The sequence below is a fragment of the Lagopus muta genome, chromosome 24 (genome assembly GCF_023343835.1).
Source record: "Lagopus muta isolate bLagMut1 chromosome 24, bLagMut1 primary, whole genome shotgun sequence".
Classification (NCBI taxonomy): Eukaryota; Metazoa; Chordata; class Aves; order Galliformes; family Phasianidae; genus Lagopus; species Lagopus muta.
This window is the reverse complement of record NC_064456.1, coordinates 4,716,657-4,734,543: the sequence shown is the minus strand read 5'-3', so window position 1 is coordinate 4,734,543 and position 17,887 is coordinate 4,716,657. Positions and strand designations below refer to the sequence as shown.

Sequence of the window (17,887 nt, the reverse complement as noted above, 5' to 3'; positions counted from 1 at the left end):
ACACAGAAGATGGCCCTCAGGCACATGGAGCATAATGCCAATGGGTAGCCAGGAGCTGGATTGGCAAGGGAGAAGAGACAGCGTGACTTCTGGGCATATTTCCCCAAATAATTATTGTCTGAAACAAAAAACTACCAAGCTAATCACTATGCACCTCCTTTAGCCACAGCCCAGAGACTCCCCCAACAACTCTTCCACACTCAAAAGGACACACAAAAGGAACACTGACCCGGTGACAGCAGCCTTCCTTTCTTCCCTCCAGCAGCTGAGAGGCCATTCCCAACTCCAGGAGGGCGACAGCATCTTCCTCAGCCTCAGAGCTGAGCTACGCCCTCCCCCCAACTCCCTCAGCCGCCATCTTGAGACACTGCCCCATGCCAGGCGGGAAACTAGCAGGGCACCACCAGCCAATCAGAGGCATCCCACCTCAGCACCCACCAATAAGCACGCGTGGCGGGACGCCACAGCTTCCCTCAGCCAATCGGGTTCCAGCGCTCGCAGGCGCCAGGCCTCCACCGGCGGTTCCTTCAGGCAGAGCAATGCCAGGTGTGGAAAAGGCTTCTTCCTTCTGACTGAAAGGAGGACTTTAAAGCAGAGCCAAAGCCGCTGCTTGGTTTATAAATTTTTATTAGCTGGATAGTGTACACAGTACTTACAATTGCATCTATTAAAGACCAAAATACACTTGAAAAAATGCATTATATAAAAAAAATTATAAACTTTTTAACTATATACAAACTTCGCCTTACATGATTTAAATTTCAGTGTCCCCTCCCACCCCCCCCCCCCACATCCAGTCACAAAGAATTTTTTCTCCTCTCTCCCGTTTTTAACATGCAAAGCCTTGAAGCACTCCAGCATCACTCCAGGACCATTCTCCAAGTGTCGCCCTGCCACCAAGCAAACGCTGCTTTCAGAGGCCAACACAAATAACCAAATGCAGGTGAAAAACGTAACAGCTGCACTCAGCTTTTCACATCCTTATTTGAAGTATTAACAGTAAAGCTTCCTAAGTAACACGAATCCATAGGCCTTAGTACACGTTCTACAACAACAGATCAGAGAACCTATATATGAAGGGCTCACTGGGGAAAAAAGTTCTAGTCGTTTGGAAGAAGTTGACAACTTCTCTAAGAAAAACAAGAATTACTAGTTTAAAAGAAATGAACAAAAACCTACGTCAGAGCAACAATCTCTGCTTCCATAACTTCCAACTGTCTGAGGGGGTTCTCTGAGACAGAGATTAGCTGTCAGTTGAAGAGCAGAAACGTTATGGAGGCCGTCTTACTGCAGCACAGAGATGTTCCTCCAGCACATGAACACCCTATCGACAACATGTACAGATGCATAAAAAAGTATTTACAATAGTGCGGCAAATTCAACTAAGGAAAAGGTTTTGTTATTCCTTCACTAAACGAGAGCTATGGGTTTCCTGAAATGGGTGACCTCACGAGAAATGCCAGGTGAGGATCTTATAGTTACTGACTGAAGAAAAAAAAAGCAGCAGCACCACGCTCTAACTGGCCAAGTATTTTAAGGCAGAAGCAACCAAAGGCACCAAAAATGCTATCAATGCCTTTTGAATAGCTGGAAAAAACCCTCATGTAAAGTTTGTGAGCAGAATACTAGATTACTAATATAATTTTTGACAACTGAATCCAAAGATCTATTTGGAACTTGGCTTTTACCTTTCTCTGTGGCTGCAGGCCTGCCTTGCAGAACTGTTTGTCAGCTTTGCTTCAGCTCACCACGTCAGCTGTGTAAGGGTAAGAATGCAGAGCTAGAAGCTCAGAAGAGAATAAATGGAACTTCATTTAGAAAATCCAGCTGCCTTACTGCGAATGCCAAATCTGCTCCTCCTCTTTGTACCTATACTGGCTAAGTGTTTTTGCAGGTGGCTGATCTGGACACTTGTGTTAGTACCTAGGTAGGCACTCTGCATCACAGGTTGCTTGTTCATGAATTCCATCATATTTTACATCAGTAAAAATGGGACAAGTTTAAAAACCCATAACGAACAAGAAGTTGTGTTGTTAAGGTATGCAGCCAGAAACCAGTTGTAATAATGAAAAATCCACGACATTGTTATTATTACTTTTTGAATGCAGCTACTTCTTGAGTGCCACATTTTAAAAACTCTTCTTTTTTAAGTGGATAGTCTGTTAGAAGCCTGAACAGTTAACCAGTACATGCCTTCATTCAACAGTCCTTCAAAACATCAGTATGCACCTGGTTGAGTGGCCCTGCGCTTCTGCCATCATAAAACGTCCCTCACTCTATGTAGAATGAGAACTGTAGAACTGATTTACAGCACACATCAAGAAATACTGTCAAAAAGATGGTCAAGTGTTATCACTCAGATGTTGCAGATTGTATTTCTTTTGGAGAACCATGCATCGGACTGGTTAGGTTGGAAATAAAGATTTTAAAAGTAATCCTTTGGAAGAGACTCACTTAGAAGCTTCAATACTTTAATATTGGCATCCACTCTTCTTCCAAAGCACTAACTGCTGGCAGTAAGCATACCAAAAAACACCAACAAATTGCATTTACTAACTAAATCCTTATCCTCACATCAATAACCCTCTCCACTCTTACTTCCTGGAAGAGATACACAATAAATCAAGTCCTGTAATAATCTTGAACTGTTTTGATCACTTTGACTTGATGGCTGAACTTTTCCCAGAGAAGAGTTTGCTGTTTACATATTTTACAGAGTGGAGCTTAAGAGAACCCCCTTCAGTTTCTGTCAGCTTTGCAGGTGCAAATGCAACAGCAGAGAACAGTTCAGTAGACAGTAAATCCAAAGATGCAAATAGTGGATGTAACTAACAGTTCTCTACTGGGAAAACGAAGTACTGTGGTATAGCCACATCAGTGCTGGTTGCTATCAACTGGATTATGTCGCTGCGCAGAAGGGTCATAACTCCAAGAAGCCTCTACTGGCCCTCCTTCAGCACGCCAGTTATTGCTGGTCAGTCAGTGGTACACTCACCATGGCCAATCTTAATGCGAGAGATGTTATAAAGGAGAAAAAAAGGAAAAAAAAAAAAAAGGCATGAGCTGTCAGACTGAAATCCCTGCACTGAATCAGAAGAGTATACCAAGACAGTCATTCAGTTTCTATTAGTTGAGTCAACTGCAGTTAAAATCTTTACCACACGCTGAAAAAGTGGTGTTTGTCTGTAGAAAAGGATAGGCTGTGATGTGGTGATTGTCCCATTGAAAGACTTGCTTGATACACTGGTAAGGTAGGACAGACTTGCAGAAGGGACAGGAATTCAGTTACATTTTTATGTTAGCAGTGATTAGGAGACTCTGATCATCTGTGTCATTGCTTCTTCATTGTTCTGAGGTGGATCCTAGAGATACAAAATAAATGTCATATTGTAATTTCAAAAATTTTCCATAACAGAGTCACTCACAACTGCCTTTTTCAGGAGCAGATACTCCTCTACCCCCCTCTGCCCACGATCTTCAGACATACCACATTTCTACTGGGTTTTACAAGCCACCTCAGGGTAACTGTGATACACATCTATTAATAACTCCTAGCAACAGATTGTTTCTGGTATTAATGGAAGGTACAGGTCTAGCGTTTGGACAGGATTCCACTTTAGAATGAGAAATATCATTCCACTGAAGTCACACGACGACTTTAAAGCGCTGGTCAACAACAGAATTTGCTACTTCTACCCTACGATATTCCCTCCCTTGAAACCTCTCTTGCATTTTATTTACGTATCTTAGTGGACAACTAAGAATCAGACAAACATTTTTGAACTTTCCAACACGTGTGAGACAAAGCATGTCCCTTAATACACGTCCTAATAAGGAAACTTCTGGTATGCAATCACAACAGCTGCACAGATTGCATTTCTTAGAACAATAAATACAGGCATTCTCTGTTTGTAAAACAAATGAATACATTTCTATCAACATTACTATGAATTAATTACTCAAGGTAAATGAGTGCTTGCTCTCCAAAGTGAACAGCGTGAGAGGGAGGATTTCTTTACAAAGCTCCAAACAAAAATCTGTAGGCAGGAAGAGCCAAAGGTCAGCAGCCTAACCCAAAAAAAGAACAGGAAACAGTAGCAACACTCCTCTAAACTGTAACCTGGAGAACTCAAAGCCTGCGCTGCTCAAAGAACAGACAAAATTCTACTTACCTGCATATGGGGACTGTCTTTCTCCTTTGGTGAGAAGAAACGCCCCCCTTCCCCTCTCTTCCTGGCCATGGCGTGACGATGCCGAGACTCATGCAAGTATTTCTGTCACAACACAGAAGAGAAGAGCAATGAGAGCGGCCTATTCCTCCTCAGTTCAGTACTTACAGTAATTGAGAACTCGGCAGAAAAACCTGATGCAGACTCCATTCTTTCCCCCCACCCCTGAACTAAGACGTTTATGGTAAAGACCTGTTTGAAATAGAGACATTAAATGAACTATTAAACGTTTGGAAAGGGAGGACTTACTACCACCAAGGGACTTGGAGATTACTCAGAAGTAGTTTATGAACAAGCGAAAAAAAAAGGAAAAAATACTAAGATTCCAACCATCATTTTTCTGGCAGAGATGATTTTCTGTGCCTTCCTCACGCAGCAGCCCTGTATTGGATTTGTGTTATATTCTCACCCTTCTTTCTTTGGGAATTTTCCCCTCCGCTTCAAGCTTTGCACGTGCCTGCCTCCTCTTCAGGATCCGATGGTACTGCTTAGCATTTACGTAGAGGGGCTCTTCTTCAAGCATCTCTGCTCCGGGCAAAGGTATCCGCTGGATAGCTGGTACTGATCCAGCTCCAGGCACCATCTGTACAGAGAAGAATGGTTTTACAACTTTTAGTTTGGAATGAAAAAGGAATGCAGAGATACACTTTTGGAAGTGTTTGCAATGGAATGGGCTTGTTTTTTCTGCAGTTAATGCGCCAATTTAAACTGAAAGGAGTAATAAAGTCCTTCTCAAACTGCAGGACAAATTTAAACACATCAATGACACCATTTGTGCTTCCTTTCTTCGTGATAATGGTTAAAATTTCAATACAATACACAATTCTATGACTATGTTATTGCATCTTGTCTAATTTGCATGCAGGACATGCCCATCACTTCCCCTTCTTTTAGGCTATGAGTTATTTAATTTATATGATAATTTCAGAGCATTTCTTAAGCAATTATTACTCATAGAGCTGCTGACATCTAGTGGAGATGAACAATAAAGTTCAAGTTGAAAGGCATCCAACTACAAAGACATAAGAACTGGCAGAAAAAAGCCCTAAGAATCAGAAAAACAAATACCAAGGAATCCTCGAGACATGCGATAGTCGATTCAATCTTTTTAAACGCCTGCTTATCAGCTAACAGCTTATCTTGAGTTTCAGCTCCTGTATTTTTTTAACTCAATCTGCTGTAGCTGAAAGCAAGTACAGAATACACAGATCACAACAGGACAGTGGCCATTAAAACTGAAAGCTTTCATCCTTTAAACTTCTAACTCCTGTTCCTACTGAGAAGACTGACCTCATTAAGCTGACGTGGATCTCAGACAACTTAAGCACTGACACCTTACAGCTCTACCTTCAACTTAAACACGTACCATAACCATTCCACCTGAATTGACAACATTTCCAGCAACTGGCAGTGTCACTGTGACAGTCCCTTGTCCGCTGCTGGTGGTATTGGTGTTGGCTCCTGCTTGCACAATTTGTGCTCCAGCCAGACTGGCTGCTGGAATGGTGATCATGCCTGTAACAGGGACTGTAACTTTAAGAAAATAAAACACAAAAGAAAACAAACAAAAACACGCACACAGAAAGAAGGGAACACCATTAGTCCCACTTCTGTTTTTCACTCATTCACCCTTCCATAAGATTTAGAAATGCATTACAAGATATCAACTAAAACATACTTTGTATTTTCTGTACCTGCACTGTAATCCCAGCCTCAGGTAAGAGAGCAGGCATTTGAAAGTGCAGAAGGAAACGAGCATTCCTACTCTAACAGTTCTTACCATGGAAAAAAAGGATGTTGCAGTTTTCCTGTGTAACGATACAAACATGTCTTCTTCCATTTGCTGTGCCATCACACCACAGCAGGCACAGCACTACCAACCAGCACTGCAACGCACGGTTTGCACCGACAGCCATGGCAAGGCAATGAAAACCTATAAAATGGGCTTTGTGAAGTCCCAGCTTTTTGCACCAGAACTCGTACCTTGTTGGAGAATGGTTCCATCCGCGTTAACGGGCTGATAGACTATGGTCTGCCCTTCAGCCGTTTGTGCTACTTGTTGTCCTTGAACTGCTATTTGCTGCTGAGTCTAAACAAAACAGAGAACATAGGAACTTCAGAAATTGCTTCCTTCTCAAGTTTCACAGTTCCTGAATTAATACACAGTGCTTACGGCACTTCAGGCGTGTATTTCTTTTGCTTTATTACTAGCATAAAGAAATAGAATGGAGTACAAACCAACTGAACTGAAGGTAAAGCACCTGAAGCACGTATAATAAACTTTTTCTAATACTGCAGTATTTAACAGTCAGAGAAACAAGTTCCAGTGTCCTATCTCATTATCAGTACATTAAATTCTGGTCCTAACAAACAAAAAAAACAAACAGCAGAAAACCCAGGTATGACTGGACTACTGCACAACATGGCGCGAGGATGGCATTAGCAGTACTTATGTTTTCAAATTGCAACAGATAGACAAAAACAGCCATGAACCAATATACAGAAACACGATGGATAAGAACATGCAGTCTATTTACTCTGTAAATGAAACACTACAACGATATTAATTTTATTCTCAAGTTCTCCTCCACATTAATATTTTTTTCCCTTTTTACTTAACCGTATCTTAAGTCATTCGCCAAGTTTCTCTTCCTGTTCCTCTCAAGAAAACCCTTTCATGCTGGTGCAGTTACCTGTGTCTGGCCAGCAGTAACTGCAGTCTGTGGCTGCTGTATAATGATCTGCTGGGTCTGGCCCTGCTGCCCCTGTACCTGTACAGCCTGCCCACCTTGAATCTGAATCTGACCTGGCTGGACCAACTGAATCTGTGGAAGAAAGAGTCAGAAAGGAACATTAACTATGCCTCTTATTTCCCCCTCCTTGGCCTCAGCATTACCAGATCATCTGAGGATGATTTATTGCTGCAAAGAAAAACACAAAAACAAAAAAAAAAAACCACTGATACTTCTCTTTTTCTATTTTATAATGAAGAGCTTTAAATTACTCTTCCTTGTGACGCAGCAGTCACTGATAGAACAACAGTCAGGAACGTACAGAATAGAGGAAACGTAACACGTAACATGCCAGCGTCATCATGTTCTAGCAGATCTCCTCTGCTTACACAGTAAAACAATCAGAAGAAATAAATTCACACAGAACTAGGAATACTACTCAGGTCAAAGAAACGAGGAGTAAGATTGAAGATATCTGCAGAGCGTTAATTATCCAGCATACAGCAGTACTCAGGACACAAATAAAAATGTCATCAGCTTTGTGAAATCCTTCCGCCAATTTGGAGCACTTTTGTGAGATAAAAAAAAAAGAGAAACTGGGATATGGTTTGCAGCTTCTGCTTTAGAACCCAGTTACAGACCTTCCTCAACAACCACAGCATAAAGAACCTAAGACAAAAAATACTGTCTTTCAGCCAAGGAGTTTGAATTCAGTAACTAAACCAACCTCTCAGGACACCACCACCACCACCACCTCCCTGGACGGTGCAGAACTTCGTTCCCAAACCTCATTCTCTAATCACTGCAACACTTCCAACATGCTGCTCTTAGCAGTTCCTCTCTTATTTCTGAGGAACACGCTTTGAGTGCCTGCTGAAATTTAAAAACTGTCTTTTCAATAATTCAAAGCAATTGCTTCCAATAAAATCATCACATACCCTTCCACAATATTACTTTATTTGCAACAGAAACGTTGAAATCCACCTTCTGCCATCACACGTAAGATGAACTCAAGCACAAGAATTATTTTCAAGATTTCTTTTTTTGAAGAATTCAAGTGTATTCTAATGAACTTGGAAGGTTTTCACTACCCCTCAACATACAAAAGCCCGATATGAAGTGCATTTTAGATCCACTCTGAATGCTCAGTTCAGTGTGGCAGATCACAGCCATCACTGCCAGCCATTCTAACAGCGCTGAGGTGAACCCGCTCTATCTGACAAGGCAGGAACACAGCTCTGCAATTCACCTCTAATGAAATCAGGGTTATCTCACCTGCTGCAGCCCTTGCGTTCCAGAAACAGGGACTTGCATGATTGTCTGGCCCTGGCCCCCAGGCACAGCCTGCACCATGATGGGCTGGCCAGTCGATGTGATCAGCTGCCCTCCGCTCACCTGCACCATTAACGGCTGCCCCTGGACCTGAGGAACAGGAGAAAAAACAAACAGAACAATGAAAAAGTCTGGTGGTGTGAAGCCAGGAACAGAAGTGGACACCTCTCATGGCTAGCTGCTTACCCATCTCAATGAGCGACCAGACAACTGACTCACTTCAGTCACAGCAGGAGTCGCTGTGCTGGGCTCGTAATCAGTACCAAATACCTTTGGTTTCTACCACTCTCCATGCTGCTCTGGTGGATTTTGTAAATTATCTTTTCCTGCTGCACTCTATCCAATAAGGCATAAAAGCTGGAGAAGTTTTCTAGACACTATGACTATGTTCATGCACAGCCCAAGAGCAAAGTGTAATAAAAGAACCTTCATTAACTACATCACTGCTAATCTTTTACTGAGGCTTCTAATGAGAAAAAGCTCAAAGTAAGCCATTCTGGCAGAGAGATTCTGCAGCAGCTTCACTCTCTCCAATTACATGCTTACAACATTTCCATTTCCTAACCAATACACAGCCTGTGATATTCTCAGAGAATTTTTTCACGGCTATTAAGTGAAGTTATTAATGTAACAGCACAAAACGCAGCTCAGTAAGGAAGAGTGACAGCAAATGAGCTGCAGACATCTCTTGGATAAAAAACTTAATGCAGATTTCCAAATAGCACATAAAGGTCACTGCAATTGGTCACTAGGAAAAAACTTGATGAAAGAAAAGGCAAGGAGAGAAACTCCCCATATAAACTTTATTATTACCTTCTAAGTATCTTTGAGAAGCCTACAGAAAGCCACACCGCCTCAGCTGGAATGTGAGAGGAGCCTTTTGAACTGGGTAATGACTCCTAATCAGCTGGGAGTTGTTTACAAACCAGAACAACGTGACAAAAATCAGAGTTCTTGGGTTTCCTAGCAGTAAAATTCAAGGGTAGGCAGTGCCAAACATTCACTCTTCAAGCACTTCCACTGTAGAGCACCAGACTGAGATCGGCACAGATTTCCATCGCATTTCACTTCAAAAACCCACCAACTTCCCTCTGCATAGTTCAAATACCCTGCTGAACTACGTGTTAACACACAAACAGACTCAACCACAGTTGCATCCCAGGGATCAACACCTTAAATAGGACACTGTAGCTCTAAAGGTCACCTGATCCCCTTGCCACATTGATCCGTTCCTTCCTCAGCCTCGCCGCTATCACACAGCAGTCGCTGACAAAATGGGCAGTGTGTGTTCTGAGTTACCAGAGAGAAAAGCATGCTCGTGTCAGCCAGAGAAGCACAGCAGCAGTACTACATCCAGCAGGCAGAAAGTAAAGTGGGCATTCCAGGATTCTTGTTAATGCATTAAGGCAAGCAAAGGAAAAAAAAATAAAAGAAAAAGAAAAAAAAAAAGTGGGGAGAAGGAGGAGGTCACAGTGATCCAAGCAATTCAAGTCAGCCAGCTTTTCATACTTGAACTCCAAACATAAAAAATGCTGTGTTCAACTTGACACCTGGCAAGACCATTCAGACCTGAAGCAAAACCAAAATACTAAGTGAGCAACGCACTGCTAAACTGCTACAGCTGCCCAGGGCTCCTCCACAAGTTTCCTATGTGAGCTAACGAGATGGCAAATGCATTTGCATGGCCCACAGTACTTCACACTGAAGTAAATCAGGGCTTGAAATGACCATGTGCTTCTTTCCAATTTCTGCTAGGTGTGCTGTTAGGAAGCACACATCTGAGCTCCCCTGCAATGTGTAATACAGGCAGGAAATGAGCGATCAGGAGCTAATACTGTTGCAGCAGCTAATACTGTTTCCAGGCAGCTTTTCCAATTACAGATACAAAAAGTTTCTCTCTTCTTGCTGGTGGGTCACCCCCTACCTCTGTGTCTCTCTCTCATGTAGGAAAAAAACCTGCAAACTACTCACAGTGAGTATCACAAATGTAATCGTGGAAGTACAGAAAATCTTTAAGCTTTATCTCTTTTAAGTCGTGTCTCTTGACTTCATTATCTGGGTGGGTTTCTTCCCTTTTGACTCCCATTTCATCCGCTATTTGCTTTCTGAATTACTACAGCTGGAATTCATCAACACGCCTGTGATGCAATGAAAAGCTACAACCTCACTCTTTGTGGGAAACCTCACATAAAGCACACAGTATCAGCCAACAATTTTCCTGTGCCTATTCCAAATCCTGTAAAAAACACAGCATTAGATATGTGGTGATGGGGAGAGTCATGCAGTGCTCACAAACACAATTAGAGAGGTCACCACTACCTGGAGGGTCTGGACTTGCTGGCCTGAGGCGGATGCCACCTGGGCCTCAGTCTGCAGCTGGACAGCAGTGACACCACCCTGCTGCTGGGAACAGGAACAGGAAGAGCTTGAAACACGGAAATGCACAGCTCACACGAGACAACCACGCTTTGCTGAAGAGGATGAATTTTAAAATTCACATACGCTGCTCTCGGAACATATGGAATGTGATTTAACACATCCAAGAATGGAATACTGGCAAACCTGTGCATCATACTGGTAAGCTTCAACATTCCAAACAAAGGTCAGTCACAAAGAATACGAGAGGTCATTTTACAGAAATCAAAATCGTTGCTGTCGGCTGCTGCCTATCTGCTAAATGTTTCCTTCCACTACTCAAACTTCCTGTGAAAGGCTTCCAAAATTATGATTTGTTAGCTACAATAAAGGCCATACATTCCTTTCTGCACAGAAGAGCAGCACAGCAGCCTAGGAGTTCATCCGTGTCGTCCCTGCATCAGCGCCTTCCCACCACTGACCTTGAAGGATGATCTCGAGATGTTGCAAGAGCAGTTAAACCTAAAAGCCTCATCTATCTTTAGCCTCCTTAGTAAGAGTCCCAAAATAATCAATGTTAACTGCGTTAGCATTTTGAGAGACGAAGGACAGTCTCTCTCCTGAAAGCTGAAACTGGCTTCTTCAAGAGAAAAAATCACTTAGAAAAACATTTCATGTGCAGCAAATCACTGTGTTGGTGAGCATGTACTGAAAACGAAAGAGGTCAGTGAATGTTTTTACCTCTATTACTTAGAAGATACCAGTCAAATCAAATATGTCTTTGGTTACCTGCTGGAATCAGGTATTTTTTGATAATTCTTAATTTGTCATCTTCTAATTCCTATTTTATTCTTACTGAAAAAAAAAAATCAAACTCCACTAAATTCAGTGGAAGGAGCTGCTCCCAGCCATCAAGCACTCCAGCAGGCTGAAGGCAAAGCAGTGCGTCCCACTGCAAACATCATCCAGCATCTCAATCATGTACGTGACAAACTAAGACACACTTCTTGCCTTGAACAAAGACACAACCAAAGCAGTTCAGCAGCAGCACAGCTCCTCTGTAAGAGCACTGCTCAATGTGCGTGGATGAACCTTAACACTGAAAACCTATAAGCCTTAAAGCCAAACCAAAACCAGCCCAAGAGCCTGCATGTTCTAATCCATAAACTACAATCTTCTTTCTGGAATGGATGAACTCAACCAAAGTTACATGGTTGCTTGGTTTGGTTTTTTTTCTTTCACCATTCTTATGCTCATTTTGATGCATCTGAGGTAAAAATCTAAAGGATTTCAATACATATTTCTTTGATATTGTTTCCTCCATTTTGAGGATGTTAGTTTCCTCAAATCACCACCAGACTTCAAACTCCCTGTTGTACTGGAATTAAAACTAGTATTCCATTAACAAAGGTATTTTTTGTAAACCTATTTACTGTGATTCCAACAAGACGACACCGCAGCGTAGTGACAGAACCCCGGTAACTCAGCAGGCACCACAGAGCATCTCGCTGGTTCTGTGCAACTGTGAAGGTCTGTAACCCACCACACCAGCTCCCCATACCTGCTGCTGAATCTGCCCCGCCTGCACCACGATCTGCTCCGTGGAGCTGTTGCTGTTGGCTGTGTACTGCTCCATGGTGCTTCAGCTCAACACGACCAAGGCACAGCGCAGTCTGCGTAACTGGCAAGAAAAGAGAAAAAAAACAGGTGATCATTGTCCCAAAGTTGGAAGGTTGTTGTGTCCTACAGCAGCTGAACGGCAAAGCACCTGCTGATGTGGAGGTGGTGCCTTGTGCACAGTCAGGCCATGGTTTAACTGCACACCTTCCTCTTTCATAATGTTGCCTTACTTTGGAACAGAAAACAAGGCCTGGGTGTAAAACTGACCCAGACATTGAGACTTAAAACCAAGTGAAACAGCCTCTCCTTCCCCAGCTACACAACAGTCCCTCCTTATCTCTCTTTCTTATGTGTATTTTGAAAAGACAGCAGATCTCATTTCTTGGAGCCTTGCCTGGACACATGAAGAACACTGAAACAAAATACTTTGTTCCATTACCTCCTTCTCCCTCACATCATCCACAAAGGAATTCTTACTCTTACTTTTAATGAGATATCTGATTTACCCGTGATTGTTACACTGCTGAAAAGGCAGCACATAACTTTCACAAGCAACAAAAAACAAAACAGTTTTCAAGAAAAAAATGTATACAGACTGTAGTCCCAATTTCCACTACCTGGAAGAGTTGCTGTGCTTATGGCTGCAACACTGCTCAACCTTCCTGCCCTTTCACTTTACAACACCCTTTCTGCTTCAGTGTCATTTATCCAGCAGCTCCCCTTATCCCTGTAAGCTAAGAAAACACACAATTATTTACCACATTTATCACCGATTTGTTTTAGCATTAACATCACTGTGCAGCAAGATGGGCCACAGGCAAGTCTTATTACCAGAGACTTGATACTCAGCCATAATAATGTCAGGACCGGGACTTTGGTTCAGAACCTTGACGCAGTGATACGAACCCTGGAGATCACAGCGATAACCTGAGTCACAGCACAGAAAGGCCCTGCGCTCTGATGCAATATCAGCTCCATCCGTGGCTCGTTTAGCAATAGCTTCTCACTGCCTTCCAGAAGAGAAGATGCTTTCCTTTTTTTTTTCCCCTGCAGATGACGCTGCCTATCAAAGTTTCCATCTGAATTCTGCACAGTACATTTAATTTCTGCCCTCGCTGCCTGTGCGCCTACCAGGAAGCAGCTCACTCTGCAGGGAAGCTGCTCAGTAACGAGCACAGGACACCACTGAGTTCTATTTGCAAGAAGATCTCAGGCTTTCTAACACCAAATCAGAAATTAAAGGATATGTGTATTTAAAAATGCTTTCTATCAGATCTCTTCTGTCAGGCCTGTCTCTATAACATAAGATAGCACCGCAGTTCTATTTCAGGTGCACAGGCTGTGGCCCTGAGCTGAAGTTTCCCACGTGCAGGATCACAGCCCTCCAAGGGATTACTTCATTTCCTTCATTGAAACAAAACAGCACCAGTGTTACTGTATCAAAGCTGAATTTTAAAGCTCAGCCTTCGCCTTCAGTAGGTGCTCCTCCCACAGCTGATCTCACTTGTCAGCTCCTGCTCAGCAACTGCCTGCACAGAAAATGATTTAAGAGCTCAGTGTTAACGTGCATTCATGTACAGAATCATAGAATGCGCTGACTTGAAAAGGACCACGATGATCATCAAGTTTCAACTCCCTGCTATGTGCAGGGTCACCAACCACCAGACCAGGCTGCCCAGAACCACATCCAGCCCGGCCCTGAATGCCTCCAGGTATGTGCACACATATACGAGGGTACTGAACCTACAGCAACTGCTCCCTCAGCCAATTACCTGCACCAAGAACCACTTAGCTCCAAAGCACCATTTTAAAGCGTGCTGCACGCTGACGTTCAACCCGAGCCGGCAGCCCTCGGGGCACGGGCACAGCACGGAGCCCCAGGCGGGACGCACCGGCATCGCCCGGCCACGTGTCAGGGGAGCTCGGCGCTCCAGCAGCGGCCTCAGCGGGGCTCAAAGTGCAGCACAGCGGCGCGAGGCCGCCGCCATTTGGCGTCCAGGTGCGTTGTGGCCCCGCTGCCCGAGGCCGGCGGGGGGGCGGCGGCGGCGGCGGGAGGAGGAGGGGGAGGTGGAGAGGAGGAGGGGCAGCGCTGCCCGCGGCCCATCTGTCAGCGGGGCGGCGGGGAGGCGGCAGGAGGTTCGCTCGCTCGCTCGCTCGCCCGCCCCGCTCCCCCCGCTCGAGGGCGGGGCGCTGCCGGCCGCCGTTCCCGCAGCCCCGTGCCGGCAGCGCCGCGTCCCCGCCGCGTTCGGGCCGGCGCAGCTTCCCCTCCATCGCTGCCGCCCTCGGCTTCGCGCTTCCCGGCGCGCCCACCGAAGCTCCTCTCCTCCCGCGGCCCGCTCGCCCCGGGCCCTCTCTTCTCTCGAGGCCGCCCCCCGCGCCCCGTCCCTTCGGCTCCCCGTCCCCTCGGCTCCCCCGGCTGCGGCCGGCCGGCCCCGGCCCTGCGATCGGCCTCCTGACTGGTCACTCGGCCCCGCCAATCCCGGCGCTGGGGCCGGCGCTCGGGGGCTCCATATTGGCTGCTCGCACTCACCGTGCCTCGCTCCCCCGGTTCGGGTCCCGCGCTGATTGGCTCCGCTACCGGCCCCCGAAACCCAATCAGCGCCTCTACTCGGCCGCCGCGCAAAATGGCGCCCAACCCCGAACAAAGACAGGAGAGTGGGCGGGCGCAGGCGGCGCGTGCGCACGGCGGCTCTCGCTCCGGATGTCCCCGCCTGCCTCGGCGCGGCCCTCGGCGCCAGGCACCGCCCACCCGCGGCCTGCCCGGCTGCAGCGACTGCGCCTGCGCCCTAGGGAGCGCGCGCGCCTCGCCGGGCCGCCGACGCCGGCGATGCGCACGCGCAGCTGCGGTTCCGCCCTCATCCCGTCACGTGCTCTGTAGGTCCCGCCTCTGAGCGTCTCGCGCACGCGCTTTCTCTGCGGTAGGTCGGCCTTCGGAATGTTCTCGGCGGGTACCATAGAGGCGGCGTTCCTCCAGCCCGCCTAGAGGGGCTGGCCAGCGAGCGGGCGGCGGCGGCCATTTTCACGTGATGCTGGGAGTGCCATAGTGGAGGTGACGGAGCGGGCCGAGCGATGTGGGCTGTGCTGGGCAGGCTCGCTACACTCGCAGCGTTGCCGGTCCGGGCCCGGCAGTCCGTTCTTCACGTCGTGCCCGCGGGTGGGCTCTGCTGAGGGGTGTCCTGAAGCGGGCAGGGGTGGCCTGGAGGAGAACACGAGGCCTGTGGGTTCTGGCTCGCCTTGCGCTGGCCCAGCTGTTGCTGTGGGACGGCCCCGCTCTGCTCAGGGCCGTTGCTGCCCTTTGTCGTTCTTTCCCCGTAGCGGGTGCTTTGTGCTCCAGAAGCACGCTGGGTGAAGGCTCAGCCTTGGGCCCTCAGCCACGCTGCCCTGTTTCCTTCTGAGGTTGCTATTAACGCTGTTCTTCTTTCTGTCATCTTTCCAGCCACTGAAGCCTTCACCGCAGCCCGCCTTGCCATGGCCACCCACGGCCCGGAGCAGGGCGAGTGGGTGCGTAGGAAACGGGTTATGTGGGCTGCTTTGCGGTGCGTTCCTGCCTGATAACAGCAGCCGATTGCACCATACAGCTTTGGGACTTTATTGGCTGATAATAAAGCTACTTCTCACTACTTCTGTGCTTGTATTAGTGATGCAGTTATTTTGCATCAGCACAGAGCTCGGGTGTTAAGTGCCTGGGAGTGTGGAGCTCTGGCACTCGGTGTGCTGTAGATGTGCACTGGTCTGAAGGTACTTTGTGTTACGTATCCTAGCTTTCTGAGTTTTGGTTGTGTAAAATGAACTGATGAGCTGGTGCGTGTTTCTCATATCTGATCCTGTAGAAAATATGTTATTGTCATATTGACTTTATAATCTAAGTCTGAAACGAGCTACCATATAGATACCGTTGTACAGGTTTGTGCAGAGTGTTCTGTTATCGTGGCCAGCACTCCAAGATTTCACATTTGTGCTTGCTTTTTAGATGAAGTGTGTTAAGGGAGACCTGTTTTCCTGCCCCCCGACGGACGCGTTGGCTCATTGCATCAGTGAGGACTGTCGCATGGGTGCAGGGATAGCTGTTCTTTTTAAGAAAAAGTTTGGAGGCGTCGAAGAACTGTTAGGGCAACGTGAGTAATTCTGCATGATCATGGGAATTTAAGGACTGATGGATTTCCAGCTTGAAGGTTGCTACCAGGGGTCCAGGGTCAATTGCATAGTAGACTGTAAGTCTTCCTAAAATACCACCTTCTTCCCTTTAGAAAAGAAGACTGGGGAGGTGGCAGTTCTCCAACGAGATGACCGGTATATTTACTACCTGGTAAGAGTAGAGAATGACTCAAGTGCTCCCCTGTAACAAAATTGTATTCAATATTACGATGACAGCTTTAATAATTTTGAGTACTTTCTCCTAAGTAAGTGAGATGTATTACTCAAGTCTTCCTACTGAGGAGAAGCCAAGCTCTCTTGTGTGTGTTTATTTATACTTATAAGTTCACAGCACTAGCTGCCAAATTATACTATTTCAAGCTATGAAACAGTTATTTTTCCAAGTCTCTTTCCCTTCACAGTGGTGACTCTGGGTGTAGCGACTCAGGGTGTAGAGGAGTGTTGGAGGGAGGAGGGGGGGAGTTTGCAGTGATAACGACAGATTTATAACTTTTTTTACTTTTATATTCAGATTACGAAGAAGAAAGTTTCTCACAAACCAACATACGAGGACATGCGGAAGAGTTTAGAAGCCATGAAAACTCACTGTCTAAACAATGGAGTTACTGATATTTCCATGCCTAAGTAAGCAAATTAGTACTGTGTAAATAACTCAGTGTTACTTGGGTAGGAGGATGGTTTTGAGAAGTGATCTCCTACTCTGAGAGTTCAGTATCATCTTGACTGTAACTCTTCTGATCTGTTGTATAAATGAAGCTTGTGTTCCCCTGTGGGTTTAAGTGATAAAAGTACACTCAGGTTTGGTTATTTCTGTATTCTAACTGCATTATATTGACTTAGGGTGAGTTGGGTTACTGCCTGAAGGGCCTGTTGTTCACTGCATACTCCAAAAGAGCTCATTATAGTTATTTTGATGTTTTATTTTCCAGAATTGGGTGTGGACTGGACGGCCTGGATTGGGATAAAGTTTCAGCAATACTTGGGGAAGTGTTCGAAAACACAGATATAAAGATCACTGTTTATACTCTCTGAACAAAAGAGTCTCATTTCCCTGGCTTTCAACAGCAGCAACTTCTTAACTGAGGAGGGGGAAAACTGCATGCTGAGCACAGCTCACTCGTGTGTTGGTGGTGGCCGTGGCTCTAAAAGAAAATAAAAAGCTCAAAAGTCTCAGAGCAGCTGATTTGGGATGTAGTATTCAGGGAACCTGTGTTGAAAGCAGGGGTATTGTGACTCTCAGGGAGTTTCCCACTCTGTCCCAGCAAGCCACCAGATGTCACTCGTCCTCCACAGAGCACCTGCCTGCACTGGAGCTCCTACAGCTGGCAGTTCCTGTGCAGTGAAATTGGAGCTGTCTAATGCTTAGATATTTGTTGTTCTGGTTCATAATGATGACCTGTGGAGCCCCGTCTATTTTTATTTTCCAGGATTTGCAGTGTTCATATATAGCATATGTATTCTCTG

At 45.7% G+C, this 17,887-nt stretch overlaps 3 protein-coding genes across 20 annotated transcripts in view; 2 read left to right on the top strand and 1 right to left on the bottom strand.

The window, feature by feature from the left end:
• The window catches only part of ITPR3 (inositol 1,4,5-trisphosphate receptor type 3), a 275,096-nt gene that overhangs the window by 160,383 nt on the left and 96,826 nt on the right, over positions 1-17,887 (top strand). The gene's annotated exons all lie outside the window — the stretch shown is intronic.
• Positions 770-14,940, bottom strand: NFYA (nuclear transcription factor Y subunit alpha). Of its 12 annotated transcripts, none has more exons than XM_048926333.1 (10): positions 14,799-14,940; positions 12,210-12,329; positions 10,610-10,696; positions 8,237-8,383; positions 6,923-7,054; positions 6,213-6,318; positions 5,596-5,744; positions 4,639-4,812; positions 4,173-4,274; positions 770-3,362 (listed from the first exon to the last, which is right to left on the bottom strand). In XM_048926333.1, the coding sequence occupies exons 2-10, from the start codon at positions 12,282-12,284 to the stop codon at positions 3,309-3,311; spliced, it is 1,026 nt and encodes a 341-aa protein (XP_048782290.1). In that variant the 5' UTR covers positions 12,285-12,329; positions 14,799-14,940; the 3' UTR covers positions 770-3,308. The 12 variants fall into 12 exon arrangements, with proteins under 12 accessions (XP_048782290.1, XP_048782284.1, XP_048782287.1 ...); XM_048926327.1 differs by having other exon boundaries at positions 5,596-5,762; positions 14,799-14,938; XM_048926330.1 differs by having other exon boundaries at positions 5,596-5,762; positions 10,613-10,696; positions 14,799-14,938.
• On the top strand, positions 13,872-17,596 carry OARD1 (O-acyl-ADP-ribose deacylase 1). 7 transcript variants are annotated; one of them, XM_048926346.1, is made up of 6 exons: positions 15,150-15,186; positions 15,705-15,769; positions 16,239-16,383; positions 16,516-16,574; positions 16,935-17,047; positions 17,353-17,596. In XM_048926346.1, the coding sequence occupies exons 2-6, from the start codon at positions 15,737-15,739 to the stop codon at positions 17,453-17,455; spliced, it is 453 nt and encodes a 150-aa protein (XP_048782303.1). In that variant the 5' UTR covers positions 15,150-15,186; positions 15,705-15,736; the 3' UTR covers positions 17,456-17,596. The 7 variants fall into 7 exon arrangements, with proteins under 7 accessions (XP_048782305.1, XP_048782303.1, XP_048782302.1 ...); XM_048926345.1 differs by lacking the exon at positions 15,150-15,186 and adding an exon at positions 15,193-15,317; XM_048926344.1 differs by lacking the exon at positions 15,150-15,186 and adding an exon at positions 15,314-15,422.